This window comes from Emydura macquarii, unplaced genomic scaffold (assembly GCF_026122565.2).
Source record: "Emydura macquarii macquarii isolate MOO-44397 ecotype Brisbane River unplaced genomic scaffold, CSIRO-AGI_Emac_v2 contig_3451, whole genome shotgun sequence".
Lineage (NCBI taxonomy): Eukaryota > Metazoa > Chordata > Testudines > Chelidae > Emydura > Emydura macquarii.
Window position 1 is genome coordinate 2852313 of NW_027133588.1, and position 17712 is coordinate 2870024.

Consider the following 17712-nt stretch of genomic DNA (forward strand, 5'->3'; position numbering starts at 1 on the left):
CAGTTGCGAGTTGAGTTCTCAGCATTTCTGCAAATCAGACCTCAGGTGTCTCAACTTGGATACCGAAAAATAACAAACCCACCAGTAGTTGTCACCTGTGAAAATTTTGGTGTATATGACTTTCCCAACATTTCATAAGAAATCTGGCAGGGGAAGGAATAGAATCCAGTTCCCCAGAATGGCATTCAGTCGCTTTAACCATGAGACCATCCTTTCTCTTCCTGCAGTTCCTTGCCTCATTTACAGCACACCTTCCAACTGTTTCAACAAATGAAGCAGGTATTCTGCAGACAACAGCCTCATTCACCTCACAGCGCTGATTTATTCCCATAGCACATTCCGTCCTGTGCACCACAGGAGGCAGGGTTCTGTACTGAGCATGTACAAACTCAGATTTTTCAGAGACTTGTAATATTGCCCAATTTGGCCGAATTTTCTCTAGGATAGCAAAAGGCACATCCCTGACACCAGGGGGACCCCTGCTGCTAGATGTCCCTACTCCAAAGCATGGAGAGACAAAGCTTTTCAAAGCAATGCTTGTAAAAAAATTTTTTTAACATGGGCAAAACGATGTCTCTTTCACTAACCTTGTTCTTGGAAATGGCTGAGCTGAAACTTAAAAAAAAATTGAAATAAATAAAAGCAGCTTCAGGCTGGCACTTTCAACCTGTAAGTTATGAGTAGATGGAAAGTGTCAGGCAATTGTAACTAAAGCTGGCACTACTTGCATCACCTAAATGTGAGGGTTAAGTATAGTATTTTATAAGCTTCTTTTTCAAGCAGTGTATTTGAAAATCAGTATGTTGCATCTGATTTATTTTGTAAATACGTCTTTTATTAGTTCACAGCACACACACTAGAAGATATCAGAAACACTGGCAACGTGGTTTTACAAGACAGTTCTTGCTTACAAACACTTTCTGAAATGCCTGCAGTTGTCATAAACACTGAACTTACTTCAGAAAATCTACAAATTGATGAATCTCCCTCCCTGATATCTGATAATAGAGAACAGCTTCAAGCAGAAAAAAACAAGATAGAAAGCGAAATGGACCCCTCAGACATTTCAAATGTGAGTGCTTCCAGATTGGTAAGACAATTTACAAGAATTCTGAATAAATTACAAAAATGTGCCTTGGGTTTCTCACTCTGCATTGCACAATATTTAGTTAGCCTGCTACAGAATAGTTAGCCTGCTACTGAAGTTGTGAAAAAGTCCATAGAGCTCCTAATGCATGTTGTAAGGAAAAAAATAATTTTTTGCATATGTTCTAGTACATTCAACTCTAGAATTGATTACAGTAAGACATCTGAGTTAGGCTAAATATACAGTAATGCACTGATTTGGATTACAAGGATCATAACTCCAGTTCTTTCTAGATATGTGATCAGGATGATTTTTCACTTCCTTTCATCTTTGTTGATTTTAAACAGGCTCACGTTCATTGTTGTAGTAATTCCACTAGTTGCTTGAATTGGAAGAGCATGAGTTACTGAAGTTCATTTGGAAACAAATATGGGAATGGTCAGACTTTCCCCACTAAAATCAATCCAACCCTTTTCTTATGTCTTTTATGCAGCTGGCAAACATGGCTGACATATTGTTTCATACCATTTCTTACCAGTGAGCTTGTACAATAGAAAATATTTCCTTATAGTTCTGTTTGTTTGCTTATTTTGAAGTATAAGAGGCATGAATAATATTTTATTTCTGATTCTTTCAACAATTGGGTACTTAAAAAAAAAAGTGCCTTAGTGCTGATGTAGCAATCTGAATAATAACTTTACTGTGTACAATTTAAACATGTTGCTCACTGTTCAAACAGGATTTTGTCTTGTCTAATAAAGCAAGCTAGAAACTATTTTAAAATCTCCTACATTAATTTCGCATACCATTAATGTCACACATGGATGTCACTTTGCAGCAAGAGGACTTCCCAGAACAGGCTGCTAATCTTAATTATAAGTTTATTTCATGATACGAAGTAAAATATCTATGACTTGAAGAACTATTTTCTACTAAAAGGTGTCACCTTGTTTTCAGATTTGGCAGAGGGGCAAAGTAATTAATGGTTGTGATGAATGAATTATCTCTTTACCACTTAGGTTTTGCCTACATTTGAAGATTTTAATGAGTATAAACATGGCTTCTAATAATTGAGTTAGCTGACATAATGTTGACCATGACTTTTTGCCTTGTATAGATAAGATGTTCATCATCATGTAGCTAGTCATGGTTAAATATTGATCCCTGATCTCTCATGGAATGGACATTCTGTATGCAGAGTACAGGATGCTCTCAAATTTTATATTGAGAACATAAAGAGTTTTTGCAATCTTCATAGCTTGTTTCTGGCTTATGAAGAATCCCATATCAAATCAGCAAATATCTAAGTGGATATTTAGTTCTACTGCAGTTCATAAAAAAGAGCCTCTTCTTGTTCTAGAGGTCTCCAGACTCATTCCACCAGAAATACTGCAGCTTCCAAAGCATGTGTTTTACCTGGATTCCTATTCTGCAGATCTGCAAGGATGCTACTTAAAACTCAGTTCATATTCCAACAGTATTGTCTAAATTCAGAGGCTAGATTAAATTCCTGATTTGTAAACTGTTCCTGCAGTTCATTTTGATTTATAATCTCTCCTTCAAATTGGGCTAGTGCTAGGTAATCTCCAAATGGAGGTGCGTGTAGTAAAGACAATTTTCAAAAATATCCCACCATGGTTAACACTGCTTCAGTTTAACTGGTGTTAGCAATGCTTGAAGCCCTAGGGTAGTTGGGCCTTCATCTCCTAAAGAAATTTTGACACTATTGATTAGAAAACATCTGTTCATCTATTTTAGCACTCCCAACTTTGCTAACAGCAAATAAGCTGAACCAGTGTTGGTAACAGTGGATATTTGAGGAGGAGGTGTCATTAAGAACTGAATGAGGTTCATTACCAGTAACTAGAGTAGAGTTCTCCAAATATATCATCTGCATAGACCCTCACTTGTCTTCTGAATTAATTCTGTGTAGTCACTCAGGAACTGAAAAGTAGGGTCTCTCCCTTTGTGGACATGTAGCAAGGCATGCAGACTTCCTTAGGCTTTAACTACTGTTAGTGTTTCTCAGTCTGCTTTGCTTAGTCCTTGACTCTAGCAAAGGGTTTGTGGAGGGCAGTAAGTCAGAGAATAATGGTTAATCACATTTTTGTTTCATTACTTTCAATGACCAGTAGTATCTTCTAATATTCTTTCGGTATGATGTGAATGTAGATAAACAGAATAATGATACCGTATTGTAACAAATGTTCTTTAGCCATTTAATTAATTAGTTTGAAACTACTAGCATTTTAGCCTGTTTTCTTAATTCATTCAATGTATCCTATAAATGTAAACAGCTGAAATAGAAAATAACTGTAAATTGACCTAAAAATGTAACATGATCCATATTTATGTAACATGATCCACATTCCAAAAATGTAACATGATCCATATTTGGGAAACTACTTATTTCTAACTTTCCAGTCTAATTCTAATTTTTGATTTTTCTATACAGTCTATGGCAGAAGTCCTTGCTAAAAAAGAAGAGTTAGCAGATCGCCTGGAAAAGGCCAATGAAGAAGCCATAGCTAGTGCTATTGCAGAAGAAGAGCAATTAACTAGAGAGATTGAAGCAGAAGAAAACAATTACATTAACATTGAGACTGACAATGATAGTGATTTTTCTGTGAGTTTTCAGTCTATTTTAAAATTACTAACTTTTAGTGGTTATAGATGTCATCAGAATGTAAGAATAGAATTTAATTTAGCGTTCCTACTTGGCTTATGCAGTTTATTTTATATGGAATGATAATAAAAGTTTATAAATGTATTACATTATCATGTAATAACTATAACAACTACATACATTTACAGAACTTTGCCTAAAGTATTTTTGCTCTTACTGTGTTTCACTTTCTGTATTTTGTGTTACTGTGTTTGCTAATTAGTTAGCCAGACCAACTAACTGGCAGAAAATCTAAGCATTCTATCTGGAAAGATCCTATACTACTTTTAAAGAAAGCAAAGATGGAAATTGAAGGGAGATGTTTGGTATGAGACTTTGATCAGCACATTTAATTTTTCAGTTGTCTTAAAGAGAAAATCTCCTGTTTGATTGGATCTATTTTGCCCTCAAAATTTCAAAGAAATAATTAAATTAATAGCCAAAAGCTCAGTTTTGCTACCATTACTTGCATCGTGTAATACCTTACTCCACGAGTAGTCTCATTGAAATCTATGAGCCCACTCATGGAATAGGGTACTATTCAGTGTGACTAACATTAGCAGAAAGGGGGTATAAGTGACTGTGAGAATTAGGTAACTAAAACCCCAGGTATCATTTTGAAAACATAGAGAATAATTATTTAGGGCCCAATCCTGGAAACACACATTTGTGTGACTTTCCATAGAATTTAGTTCAGTGAGACTATTCATCTGAGTAAAGTGACTCATATATATTTGCAGGTCCTTAAAATGTGAGCTCTTTAGGGTAGAGGCTATGTTCATACAGTACCTAGCACAGTGGAGCCCCAATCCCTACTGGGGCATTTGGACACTACTATGAAACTAGTAATAACCATAAAACGCCAGTTTCAGTAAAGAGGTTGTGGCACTTTATGGTAGTTTATCAGTCTTCAGAGATGTAAAATGTTTAGTAGCAGCAGGAGCTGTCATTTATAATAAAGGCATTATTCCGAAATTAAAAATTACTCAGAAAAAATTAGTTCTCTAGGGATTCAGTCTATTTCTGCAGGTTCATCTATTTTAATTGCTCTTAATCTTCAGTCTAAGTTTGTATGGAATTAAAAAATCCACCTTTCTGCTAGTATAGGATTGTGTAAAAGGGTTCAGTTTTGATTTCATGGATCATTTGTGAAATTTCAGGCTAGCATGGGCAGTGGAAGTATATCTTTCTGTGGCATGTCTATGGACTGGAATGATGTCCTGGCAGATTATGAAGGTAAAGATTTATGTATTCATGTATTGATCTAAACACAAAATAATGGTTTATGAGAGATGCTTTCTTTTCATACTCAGTTATGCATTTGGAACAGAAATGACCCCCAAATCATTGAGAAGTTCAGAGTGATGTTATTTGGACATTATGTTTTAAATTACATAAGTTTGAATGTTTCCTTTCTGTGCAGCTCGTGAATCATGGCGTCAAAATAATTCATGGGGTGATATAGTGGAAGAAGAACCTGCACGTCCACCAGGCCATGGAATACATATGCATGAGAAACTCTCTTCACCATCTCGCAAAAGGTCTTGGAATTTTCAACTGACTTGAATAGCCAAAATAGAAGTAGAATCACAGTTGCATAAAGTTATGATAATAGTTCTTATCTTCTTTATAAAGTACTTTGAGATCTGCGGAGGAAAAAAGCTTATATAAGAGCTGGTTGTTGTTGGTATAAAGTTTGTTACATTTGTACTGTATTGAACAGTAGTTTAAATGCTAAAACTGAGATTGAAAGAACAGTACAGGGATAATATTAAATACATTAATCAAATACTTATACATGAGATTAAATCAAATAAGTTACAGTTCAGAGGTATAGTGCTTTTTTTACTTTTCTAAATATGTTTGGATAGCTGAAATGCTTGAAGGATTGTCAATCTCAGTTCTTTCATTATTTTACTATGTTTATATTAAAAGAACAATAGCAGAATCTAAAAAGAAACATGAGGAGAAACAGATGAAAGCTCAACAGCTAAGAGAAAAGTTACGTGAGGAGAAAACACTAAAGCTTCAAAAACTGATGGAGCGGGTAAGCTTTCTATAGTTAAAAAGATTCTGTCTGTTTTCATTTAGAAGAGTATATTTTGTTCACATGGTCCAAAAACATATTCTGTTATGAAGTTCAGATCTAACTTCAAAATGAACCTTGCCTTCTGGTCTGAGCTAGCAGAATCTTAGTGCATCACACAAGTGACCTGAGTTTCTAGGAGGCTTGTATATTATTATTATTTATATTACCTAAAGATCTCATTGTAGATTGGGCCCCCATTGTGCTACGTGTTGTACAAATACCTAGGAAGACACACACTTTTCCCCAAAGATCTTGCCAGTGTAAAAAGAGAAACAACAGAAAAAGGATGGGGGAGAGGTGTAAAGCACATAAATCACGTGATCAGGGTGATGATAGTCATGTATCTCATTAGTTCTATTTATTTATTCATTTATTTGTATTTATTCATTTGCTTGTTTTGGGAGCCACACAGGGTGAGGGGAATGAAGGAATGGGTGAATAAAGAATAAAAGGAAAGAGGGACATTGATGGGGATGGAGAGATGGGGATGGGTAGGGAAGGAAGTCAAAATGGAGAGGTCAGGGGAATTTGAGAGTGAGGGATTGTACAGGAGAGGGATGAGAGGAGATTGGGGTGAGCAACCAACCATCAGAAGGAAAATCATGTCCATAGTTCAGATTGTAAAAAGCAGTCTTCTGATATTGTTAGCATCCAGGGGCTGTGCAGATATCTCTCCCTCCCGTGCTGCTCCAAGCTGTTACTGTGGGAATTCCTGCTGCTTCTAGGGATTGGCTTCATCAGAAGGTCCTGGTCTGCTCTCTGTCTGAGGGTTCAAAGTTCCTGTTGAGTTTGTTATATTACCTGAAGCAAAAGGCTTTTGTCAGACTGTGTACAGTAGTGCACTGGACTTGTAAAATAGTGTTGACATCATTAAACAAAGTTATTGCCAAATCATTAAGTGCTGTGAGATTTATGAGAAAATCTCCCAGTAACTCCATTTTACACAGGGAAAGTGCTCTAAATGCTGAGACACATCAAAAGAGCTCACAGAATTTCGGCATTTGGTGACTCCATTTCCTTTCAGCTAGACTAAAGTTACTGCAGGGTTTTGCAGGATAGCTTAACATTGTACTGTCACTATTGTAGCTAAAGATTACAAAATAGAAAATACTGGGGAAAATTCAGACATTAACTGCAGCATTGTAGGAGTAATGCACTAATACACTGTGTGTAGGAGAAAGATGTGCGAAAGTGGAAAGAAGAATTACTGGACCAGAGACGCAGGATGATGGAGGAAAAATTACTCCATGCTGAATTTAAACGTGAAGTGCAGTTACAAGCAATTGTGAAAAAAGCACAAGAGGAAGAAGCAAAGGTAGGATGTCTGTATAGAAAAACATTATTATTTATATTGTTGAGTGTGCTCAGCACTGTACTATTGTACATGGTCTCTATCCTGAAGGGCATATAGATTATCTGTTACAGGCAATATGGATCAGACATATGATCACCAGTCAAGCACATAAGGTTCAATCTCAGAATGGTGAAAGTTTTCCTTTTTAAAAAAATCCTTCATGGATGAACTATCATTGGGCAGGTAAGTGGAAGAAATATGTTTTAAGGAGGGATTTGAATAAAGAGCCAGTAGTGCTCTTGCCACCCTTTGGATAGTGCAAAGTATGCTCCCCTCTACACTTGATATTGCAGAAGGGATTTTGGGTAATTTGTACCCCTTGAAGGTTCACAGAAGGAGCCAGTGCCTTTAATTACAATTGTCCCTGTTGCTTTGCATGAGATGTGCAAAGTGGGGAAAGTTCATTGTGCTCTCCCTATATTAGACCTCCACTCTAGGACTAAAGGACAATCTGGCCCTTTAAATTGAGTTCTGTAACATTCTTCACATGTTCGTACTAATCCACTGTTCCTTCCCAATGGTTTGGATTTAGATGTGACTGGAATTCCAAACACAAGTAATGACTCATGAAACATGATTCAGAGCCCCCAGTATAGACGTTTAAAATGTACTTACTTCGTGGTCTGTGAAGTATCTAGCTGAAGAAACAAGAATGTAGATTAGAATATTAGTTTTTTACATTAATTAAAGCATTGATGATTGTGTTTTTAGCTGTTTTTTAAAAAATCAGTAAGGAGTTAGTAATGTTGTTAAACTACCGGAAAGCATGTAAGCAGAGACCTACATATGGCATAGTGAATTTATTATAGGAAAACAGACAAAATTTATCAATGCTTTCCTGACTTTGTCTATTTTCTTAAGGTTGATAGTTGCTGATAAGTGCTTTTTGTTTTACTTAATCAACAGTTTTTCAATAAACTAACTTAAAAGAGGAATATATTTTAAAACCACTTTTTTGCTGTAACAAAGGTGTCCCCTTAATACTGGAATGCTGTGTGTTATATTTAGTGAACCGCTATATCTGAACTATGATTAATACACCTTTTCATCTTTGTTAATTATCATAATCATGACAAAATTGGTTCAGCAGTTTAATTTAATGGCTGTTTCTGTTACTTAGTTCAGAATCTATTCTAAACTGTCTAATTCAGTTTAACACATTTATTTTCGGTATTATTTCATCAAACCAGTGTGATTTCTGTAATTCTATTAACTAAATCACAGAACATAATTCCCAACTCAGCAGATGTTTGAAGTGTCGTGTGTGTTTAAATATGTGAGATCTGCTGCCTCTAGTGGTTCTTTTGTTCTTGAAGATCAAGGTTAATTGGGTTTACAGAAATACTAGCCTAAGTGTAGTACAGTTGAAAGACTATGAAGACTGTTGCTGCCCAATTGGTTTTCCAAATTCCCACTGCTTGCTGTTCACTGAACTGCAAAATCTGTTCTGGAAATGTATTCCAGTCAGTAAAGAAAGCAGAAAATCTATCTTTTGTTTGGCCTTTTATTTGTTCCACAGATTTACATCTGCACAATCGTTTTATGGATTCACACAAATGTAATAGACAGATTGTGTAAGACAGTGTAGTCTCTTTTGTATTCAGTATTTCCTAATGTGTTTTGTTAATGCTAATAACTTTTTGTGATTTTTCCTCAATAACTTTCCTTCTGAAACATATTTTATTTAAGATTAAATAATAGTTTGTCTTTTCTCAGTTGCATATTCTTTTCTGAAACATTCACAGTGATGTAAATATTTTGTGTGTGTGTGGTGTGTGGTGTGTGGTGTGTGTGTGTGTGTGTGTGTGTGTGTGTGTGTGTGTGTGTGTTCACCAAAAACTTTTCAGCAGTTCTTGAGTATGCATAGTGGGTAAAAATACACTTACCTCAAATAATTTAAAGTTAAATGATTGTATAGCTCTAATGCGAAAACCACTGGGAAGACAAAGCTTAAATTTTTGCATATTTTTAATATATAATATATATAAAAAAATTAAATATCTGAAATGCACTTCAAAATTGGCTCCCGTGCATCAATTTTTCATGAGTCATTTAGTATGAATGTTCATTTTAGAATTAAAACATTATGTACTGTTCTTGGGTGGATCAATAAAATAGTAAATATGGATTTATTAAATAGATAATAACAAGGTATGAAAGAAAAAGACTACTGAGCTTGATGTATTTTCCTTAATTACAAATATGTATATACCCACTTTAAAACCATTCCATTTTGTGAGGTGTGAATATCAGAATTTAATAAATCTATAAATATATACAATTTTCAAAGTAAAAGATAGAAAAGACTGATTGAGTCATATAGGTCCTGATTCTACAAACACTCATGCACATGCATATTTTTATTCATGTGAGTGTATTTGGTTAGTGCATTATCTATTCTTGTTTTAAATATCCCAAATTTTGTGGCTTCTATAGCTTACCCTGAGAGAATTTCCACAATCCAGTAAGTTTCATTATTGGGAAAATTTTCCTGGTATTAAGCCTAAATTTAACTTTTTCTTGATAGTTTATCCCATTTCTTTTGTTTAACTATTCCTATCCCCATTTTGTAGATAGAGGAACTGAGTTACACAGATTAAATGACTTGCCTAAAGTCACAAGAAAGAAACAGAACTGAGTGATGTCCCTGTGGGTGCTCCATTTTACGTGTTCATGCGGGTTGTGTATTTTGCGTCCTGCCTAGGTTGCCGTAGCAACAGAGCCTAGCACGTTGCTATTGCAACAGAGTTAGAATATTAGGGGATACCTCAGCCAGTTCTGGCTGGTTTTTTGTCATTTAATAAAGACTTTCCATGGATTTACATCTCTCTCTGTCCCTTGCTAATTTCTCTCTGAATACAAGTAATTTCCAAGGATTTAACATAACAGTGTGCCCCTGCATTCATAATTGGAAATTTGTAGTAGTAGTGTCCTGGTTGGGTCACACATGCGCAGTCCCCATCTCATGCTGCTTTAGGTGGTTATCTGGCACAGTGCGACTGATCCCGCCTCCTCCTCAGTTCCTTTTCTACTGCCTTTGGCTCAAGTCGGAGATCAGCAGTGCCTCTTTGCCTAATCTAATTAGTGTAGTTTTCATTTAGACTTAGTTAGTGTATATTGTTAGTTCCTTTTATCCCCATTAATTTTTGTTAGGAAAAAAATTAGTTTTTCCCCTGAACAATGAAAGTTTAGGTTTCCATTTGAGCTGTTAGAATAGAGTTTTATTTCCCCTTCAAAGGGAGGGAAAAATACACACTTTAGGAGCATGCCTGATTCCCCGGGTTTTAAATGCTTCCTCACTTGCAGACTCTCAATATCGGTCTCAGATAAGCATTCACAGTGTATCTGCTGCATAGGCAAGGTACACATAGTGCAGAAGATCTTGCACTGCTACAATCTAAAACCCCGGGCTAGGAAAAGCAAGAGACTTGCAACTTAAACTCCTTATGGAGAAATCTCTCAGACCAGTGTCTGAGCCAGAGGCAAGAACCCCTCCTGGACAGAGATCTCCATCCACAGTCTCTGACAGAAGTCCATCTTCTATGGCTCAGTCTTAGGAGCAACTCACCAAGAAAGCTTCAAAAAAGTGGGCTACACCTCCACCAGTACAGGACTTGGCCAAGAAATGGTGTTCTCCAAACCGGCAAACCATCATGGTTCTAAATGCGCCATCTCCTTCCACAGCTGAAGTTGCGGGACCCTCCGGTACTGTGGATACCGCAAGACCAAGAGACCCTAAGCAGGCTAATTCCAGTACCAGCACTAAAGGGAAACAAAAATCCCATGCCTTGATACCAATGGAACTGACCAGGCACTCAGCACCCAGTGGCTCTGCAACACCACAGACCATGCTGCTGTATTCTATCACGGTGCACACACCAACAACCATTGCATAATCCTCCATACCGCCTCCAGCCATTCCATGGTACCAACTTTAGCAGCACTCAGGAATTCTTGTGCCATAAAGACTTAATGGTCACTCTGATACCCAAGTTGCCCATCCTTGGTACCGAGGTTGTCCCAGTACAGATGGTACCGAGTGCCATCACCAATCCACCTCGATCAGCTCCATCATGAACCTGAGGAGGAAATATATTCCTCTCACCAGTCTTCTCCAATCCATGTGCATACCAGACCTGCCACACCATTACACAGGGCTTATCATACTAGACTCAAAGAAGGACACTGGTTCAAGTAGCCATGGATGCCGCCGATGCCTTTTCCACCACAAAGGGCTTATTGGAATCAATGGGCACAATACTTACTGCAACACCACAAACCACCCAGCCCACCGAGGACGAACACACAACACTGGCCCTCATATTCGATACCAGAACCATTGGAACCCACTGAGGACATGGCCGAAGAGAAAGAACAGACCTCTGACCAGAAAATGGCTCAAACAGCACATTTTTCCTCATCTTCCCTTGATGACACCATTATGCCACCCCGTCCCAATATGGGTGATGACTTTAAACAATTTCAGGACTTATATCAGAGAGTCACCAGTTTTCTGAATATATCCCTAGAACAGGTCCAGGAAACACAACAAGAACTATTGAACATCTTACATATAGCCACTTCATCCAAATCACCTTGCCCATGACTAGTGCCATTATGGAACCTGTCAAAACAATTTGGCAGACCCCAGCAACGATTCCATCAACTTGCAAGAGGTCTGACAAAAAATACTATGTGCTGGCAAAGAGAACGGAATTTCTGTTCTTGCATCCTGCACCAAATTCCCTGGTCGTGGATGTAGTCTATGAACAGGGCAAACAATATGACCCCAAAAATATGCCATATGACAAGGACTGGAGAAGTCTCAACTTCTTTGTCCACAAAGTATATTCCTCGACAACTTTACACTCCAAAATTGCTAACTAAGAAGCATTGCTGGCGAAATATAACCACAGTCTACTAGAATTACGAGCTGTTCACAGTGCATGCTCCCACTTCCTCCCCATAAACAAAAACAAGACTGTACAAATCCTCACAGACAATGCAGCATGCATGTTCTACATAAACAGGCAAGGAGGTGCACATTCACTGCCTGTGGACAGAAGCCATATGGCTATGGAATTGGTGCATCACACACAACATCCACATCACAGCATCATACCTCCTGGAAATCAGCAGATGCACTAATGCAGATGCACTAAGCAGGAACTTTTCTCAAGACCATGAGTAGGAATTGGACATGCGAATGCTACACAACATATTTAAGTAATGGGGATTCCCAGCCACAGACTGCACACAATGCCAAATGTCCCCAATTTTGCTCCAGAGCGGGACTGGGCCATCATTCCCTGGGTGATGCCTTCCTTATCAAATGGAATGCTACTCTCTTTAACACCTTCCCTCCCATTCCCCTCCTTGCACGAGTACTTCACAAAATCAGACTAGAACAGGCCACAGTAATTCTGATTGCTCCCACATGGCCTCTACAAATGTGGTTCCCTTACCTTCTCAAAATGTCAGTGTATTGACCACGTACCCTTCCTCGTCTCCTTTCCCAGGATGCAGGTCAAATCCTTCACCTGAACCTAGAAACTCTCCATCTCAAGGCGTGGTTATAAGAACCCAAAATAGCCTGCTCAGAGAAAGTACAAAACGCCTTATTAAATAGTCATAGAGCAACTACCCAACACACATATCTATACAAATGGAGACGATTTGATAACTGGTGCCAAAACAGATTACACTGGCTTCTGCCACTCTATCCCTGATACTGGACTACTTACTAGAACTTAAGAAATCAGTCCTCTCCATTAGCTCAATGGGGGTACAACTTTCAGCTTTTAGGTATTTCACCACAATGTGGACGACCTATCCGTTTTTGCACACCCAATCACCGAAAGGTTTCTTAAAGGCCTCAACAACACTTATCCAGAGGTAAGAGCACTTAGTTCTTCGGGGTATCACCGGACCCCCATTTGAACCTTTGTCAACTTGCTCTCTTCTCCACCTTTCAGTGTAATTAGCCTTTCTCATTACAATCACATCAGCCAGATGGGTTAGAGAACTGGGGACCTTCATGGCGGACCCACCCTACATAATCTTTAAAGATAAAGTTATCCTGAGACCGCATCCCAAATTTTTACCTAAGATTGTCTCCTCAATCAACCCATCCATCTACCAACAGTCTACTGTAAACCCTATGACAACAAACGAGAATCGATACTTCATATCTTAGATGTCTGCAGGGCACTGGCAATTCATATAGACAGAACAAAATCATTCTGCAAATCTACAAAACTATTCATATCAATCACTAATCGCTCAAAAGGAGATGCTGTATCTAAGCAGAGGCTTTCCAAACGTATTTCTGACTGTATCAAATGGTGCTATCATCAATACATTCTACAGCCCTTTACAGGGGTTCATACACATTCCACTGGGGAAATAGCAATCTCGCTAGCATTCCTCAACAACATCCCTATTGAGAACATCTATAAAGCTGCAACTTGGGCCTCAGCCCATACATTCACACAAAACTATGCACTAGCATAATGTGCAAGTTCTGATGCATTATTTGGACTTACCATATTATCATCAACTCTGACGCCTCCTCTGTCCACCGGAGGGCACAGTTCAGAAGCCACATAAAGTGGAGCACCCACAGGGACATTACTTGAAGAAGAGAAGGTTACTCACCGTGTGCAGTAACTGAGGCTCTTCGAGATGTGTCCCCCTGTGGGTGCTCCACTATTCTCCCTCCTCCCCTCTACCTGGGAGTTTTCACACTAATAGCTCTGCAGTAAAGAAGGAACAGGGGGGGTTGGTCGCACAGTGCCAGATAAACACCTAAACAAGCACGAGACTGGGGCCGCAAATGTGTGACCCACGGGGCACTGCTACTACAAATCTCCGACTACACGAACACCTAACGTGAAGCACCTATCGGGGCACATCTTGTAGAACCTCAGTTATGCACAAGGTGAGTAACCTTCTCTTGTTGATATGTAAGATAATCTAGGTACATTGTTTTAAAATATGCCTATTTTCTCTATAATGTATATCCCAGTCCTTAACAAAGGATAGCTTCAGACTGAGACTAAACAGAAGAATTTTTTATGAAAAACCAGGGACAAGTGAAAGGGTACATGGTGCTGCAAACCTCTTGTTACCTGGAAAAATTAAAGATGCTCTTAGGATAGACTCCAGTAATTGTGGAATGTTACTTTAGCTCTTCAAATTTCTTGTACATTTAATTGCAGGTAAATGAAATTGCATTTATAAACACTTTAGAAGCCCAGAATAAACGTCATGATGTGTTGTCCAAACTAAAAGAGTATGAACAAAGGCTAAATGAATTACAGGAAGAACGCCAACGAAGGCAGGAAGAAAAGCAAGCACGTGATGAAGCTGTTCAGGTATAATTTAACTTTTCTAGTGGAACAAATAGTTGCAAAAATACAATAAAAGCAGTACATTTGTTCTTAGTCATGATTACACATGATTATGAAAGTTTGTGATTTAACTGTTGCACTAAATTACAAAAACCAAGCTTCCACATATAGCTTTTTTATAATGCTTCAGGAATCTAGGAGAAATACAATTGTTAAAATCTATACAAGGTTGTTTATACAAATACTGGATAGTTGGGACTCTTCATGTCTTCAAAAGTTCTGTTAAAATTTAATGGTTTTCTTGTAATGGAGTAGCAAATAGGTTTTAGCAAAACTGAGGGCTTTAGGATGAAAACCTGAACATATTCAGTGCAAAAACTGTATTTAAATAGTCATCTTATGAATGCTAACATAAATATTCCAATTTTATAGGGCTGCTTAAAACCACAAAGACAATGTTTGTGTGTTCCTGGAACTCTATATTTTTGACTACACCCTTCAGATGCTAGATTTCTCCAGCCTCGTACATCTGCTATTTGGCACTGGTTCCTATGTTACAATCCAAAGCCATAACTTTTTCTCTTATGTAAACTCCCTCTTCTTCCCCATACATGCCTCAGGTCACCACAAGTATCTTTCACCTGTGAATTCATGAGGAAATCAACAGGATGTTTTGTTAGCTTCCACATGGCTTAGCTTGTTAGGGGTGCAAGCAACTCCACAGCCATCCTTCTTTATTTCTGCCACGTTTCTGGAAAAAAATTCAAACGCCAGACAAATTTGGCACAAATGATTTTGTCACTTATAGTCTGCATGAACTACCTTTAACTGAAATGGATTAGATTTGTAAATGGAAAACTCCTTTCCCTTCCTCCCCATCACTGTTTCCAGATGGCTTATTACACTGTTGAGTGGTTATAGAGTGGCATACTTACAGAAATGGCAATGTAAGGTTGTTATTTTTAAGATATAGGAATGCTTTATTTAAAGATCTGTACCTTTCTCAAGTAAAATTTCATTTTCAAGGTGTTTTTGCTGTTTGCATTTTCTGATTGCCATTTTGAACTGTACATGGTGAAGAGTGGGTCAGCCAAGCTGTTGGTAGCATGCAATCCACAATTAGCAGATACATGCTGGTAGCCGCGGCTTCTAATAACTTTTGCATTGGTTCATAAAATGGAAATCCTTCCCATTAGTGTGTTAATAAGCATTAAAATGGAGCAAAAAACTTACCAGGCTTAGGGGTGGGTGTTGCAGGCTCCACAGCAAACTGTTCCTCAGGGGAGGTGCATCAAACAGCTCCTCCAGCTACAGCCCCAGGATATGCTGTTGCTGCTCCTGCCCCAAAGCCTTCTTTGGGACCAGTTTCAGCAACAGAATCACTTCACTGTCCTCTCCCGGTGCCTGCTGCTGGCTCCCATCAGTCCCCATGCTGGATTCTGAAGCTAGTAAGATGCCATCCCAGCTGATCACATCATCATGCGTTGCTGTTGGCTCTGTATTCGGCTCAGTATTCAGTACTACCCAGTCAAACTCATTATAAAATGAGCATGATGTCAGCAAGTTGCCTAAGGTGAGATTCTGGTCCTGGGTTTTTCTATACTCATTTGTAAGCCTCTTAATCCGCACCCTCCAATGATCACTTGTCCAGTACATTTGCAGTGCTGCCAACTTCTTCACTATTAGCTTGTATGCATGGTCGTTTCTGGTAAATTTATCAAAGTCCACTATTTTGCTGACCAGAGATTTACCAAAATGTGGCTTTGTTCCCATGATGCACAAGTTTTGCGAAAGGCTACTTCTGTTCAGTCTCCATTGCAAATGCAGAAGGTTGTCTGATGCTGTGTTTGCAGCTCAGTGTTCAGAAGACCATGGAAGGGTTAAACACTAATTTACCGAGTGTTGCACTACATCAAGGGGGACTGCTTCTGTTTCCCGGGAGTCAACTGGCAATTCTTGGGATAGAGATGACAAAGGAATCTAGCCCATGGGATTATGGAATACGTTTGGTGGACTCCCAGAACGTGTATCAATGGGGCTGCGTCTTCTCTGCAAAGCAGTAGAGCTGAAACCCTGGGTCTCAACTTGACTTGGGATCGAACCCTCCAGCCCTGCTGGGTCCTAAGACCCTAGGTCCGAACTTGAGCCTGAGAGATTTTGTGTAGGCAAAAGTGGGGTTTGGGCTCCAGCCTGAGTCTGAATCCAGGCTTACATTGCAATACAGACATACCCAGTGCTTAATTTGTAATGAAAGAGGTGCCAAGGCTCAAGCAATTTTTTTACTTTCATAACTGACATGGCAAAACCTGTGAACTGCCAAGCCTAGGTGTGCTGGGGCTCAGCCCTGGCAAGAATTAAACACTGGACATACCCTTAAAGAGTTGTGTAGGGGAGGCCCAGCAGGTCTATCGGTCTTTTCTGCAGTGCCCCATGATGCACTTTGTATATTTCATAGGGCAGTTTGCATTCTTATGCATTTATTTAATTGTACAATCACAGTCAAACGTGGTTACTTTTCTTGTTTACCTTTTTAAAAAAAAGGAAATTAAATGCAATTATGCAATGTTATTGAAATTTTATACACACACAAGTTAGAATAATCAGTTATGGTTCCCACAGTAACCATAACTCAGACACATTGCACGTGTATATTAATACATTAAAACTAACCCCATATATAGTAACACAGAATATTACATATGTGCAAAGGGGACTGAGTTTATAGATACTGTTGTCATTATAACATTGAATTTCCTGACTTTTATTAGTATAAAATCAGAACCATAGATACGTTGTTCTTTGCATTTAATACATGTAAAGATTGTATATCCAATACTTAAGTTATCATGCAAAATGGTTCTAGGGTCATACTTAAAGATTTTGGAGTTCTTTGAGAGCATATTTTGTTTTTGTAGCATACAGTGTTCAACCTCTAAGAAATGTAGAATATACTGAAATGTTACTGTTAGTTGGTCAGACTTTTTTGGGTGAGTTATTGAGTGAATAGAGTCTCTCGTGTTCACAAAAATGTATACTCATTTACTGCCTATAGTCGTGCATGCAGTTGCACAAATTATTATTTAGGTTATATTGTGGGTACATTTGTGAGCATGTTTTTATGCATACATGAAGGCCTCTTTCCAGTGCATATCTGGGCCTTAGAGT

At 38.3% G+C, this 17712-nt stretch overlaps 1 protein-coding gene across 1 annotated transcript in view; it reads left to right on the top strand.

Annotated features, from left to right (window-relative positions):
* Positions 1–17712, top strand: part of SCAPER (S-phase cyclin A associated protein in the ER) — a 322376-nt gene that overhangs the window by 89153 nt on the left and 215511 nt on the right. The window contains exons 10-16 of the mRNA XM_067534777.1: positions 842–1090; positions 3543–3713; positions 4913–4988; positions 5176–5293; positions 5688–5799; positions 7016–7156; positions 14416–14571. Of these exons, the coding sequence (XP_067390878.1) occupies positions 842–1090; positions 3543–3713; positions 4913–4988; positions 5176–5293; positions 5688–5799; positions 7016–7156; positions 14416–14571 (1023 nt within the window). The remainder of the gene's footprint in view (positions 1–841; positions 1091–3542; positions 3714–4912; positions 4989–5175; positions 5294–5687; positions 5800–7015; positions 7157–14415; positions 14572–17712) is intronic.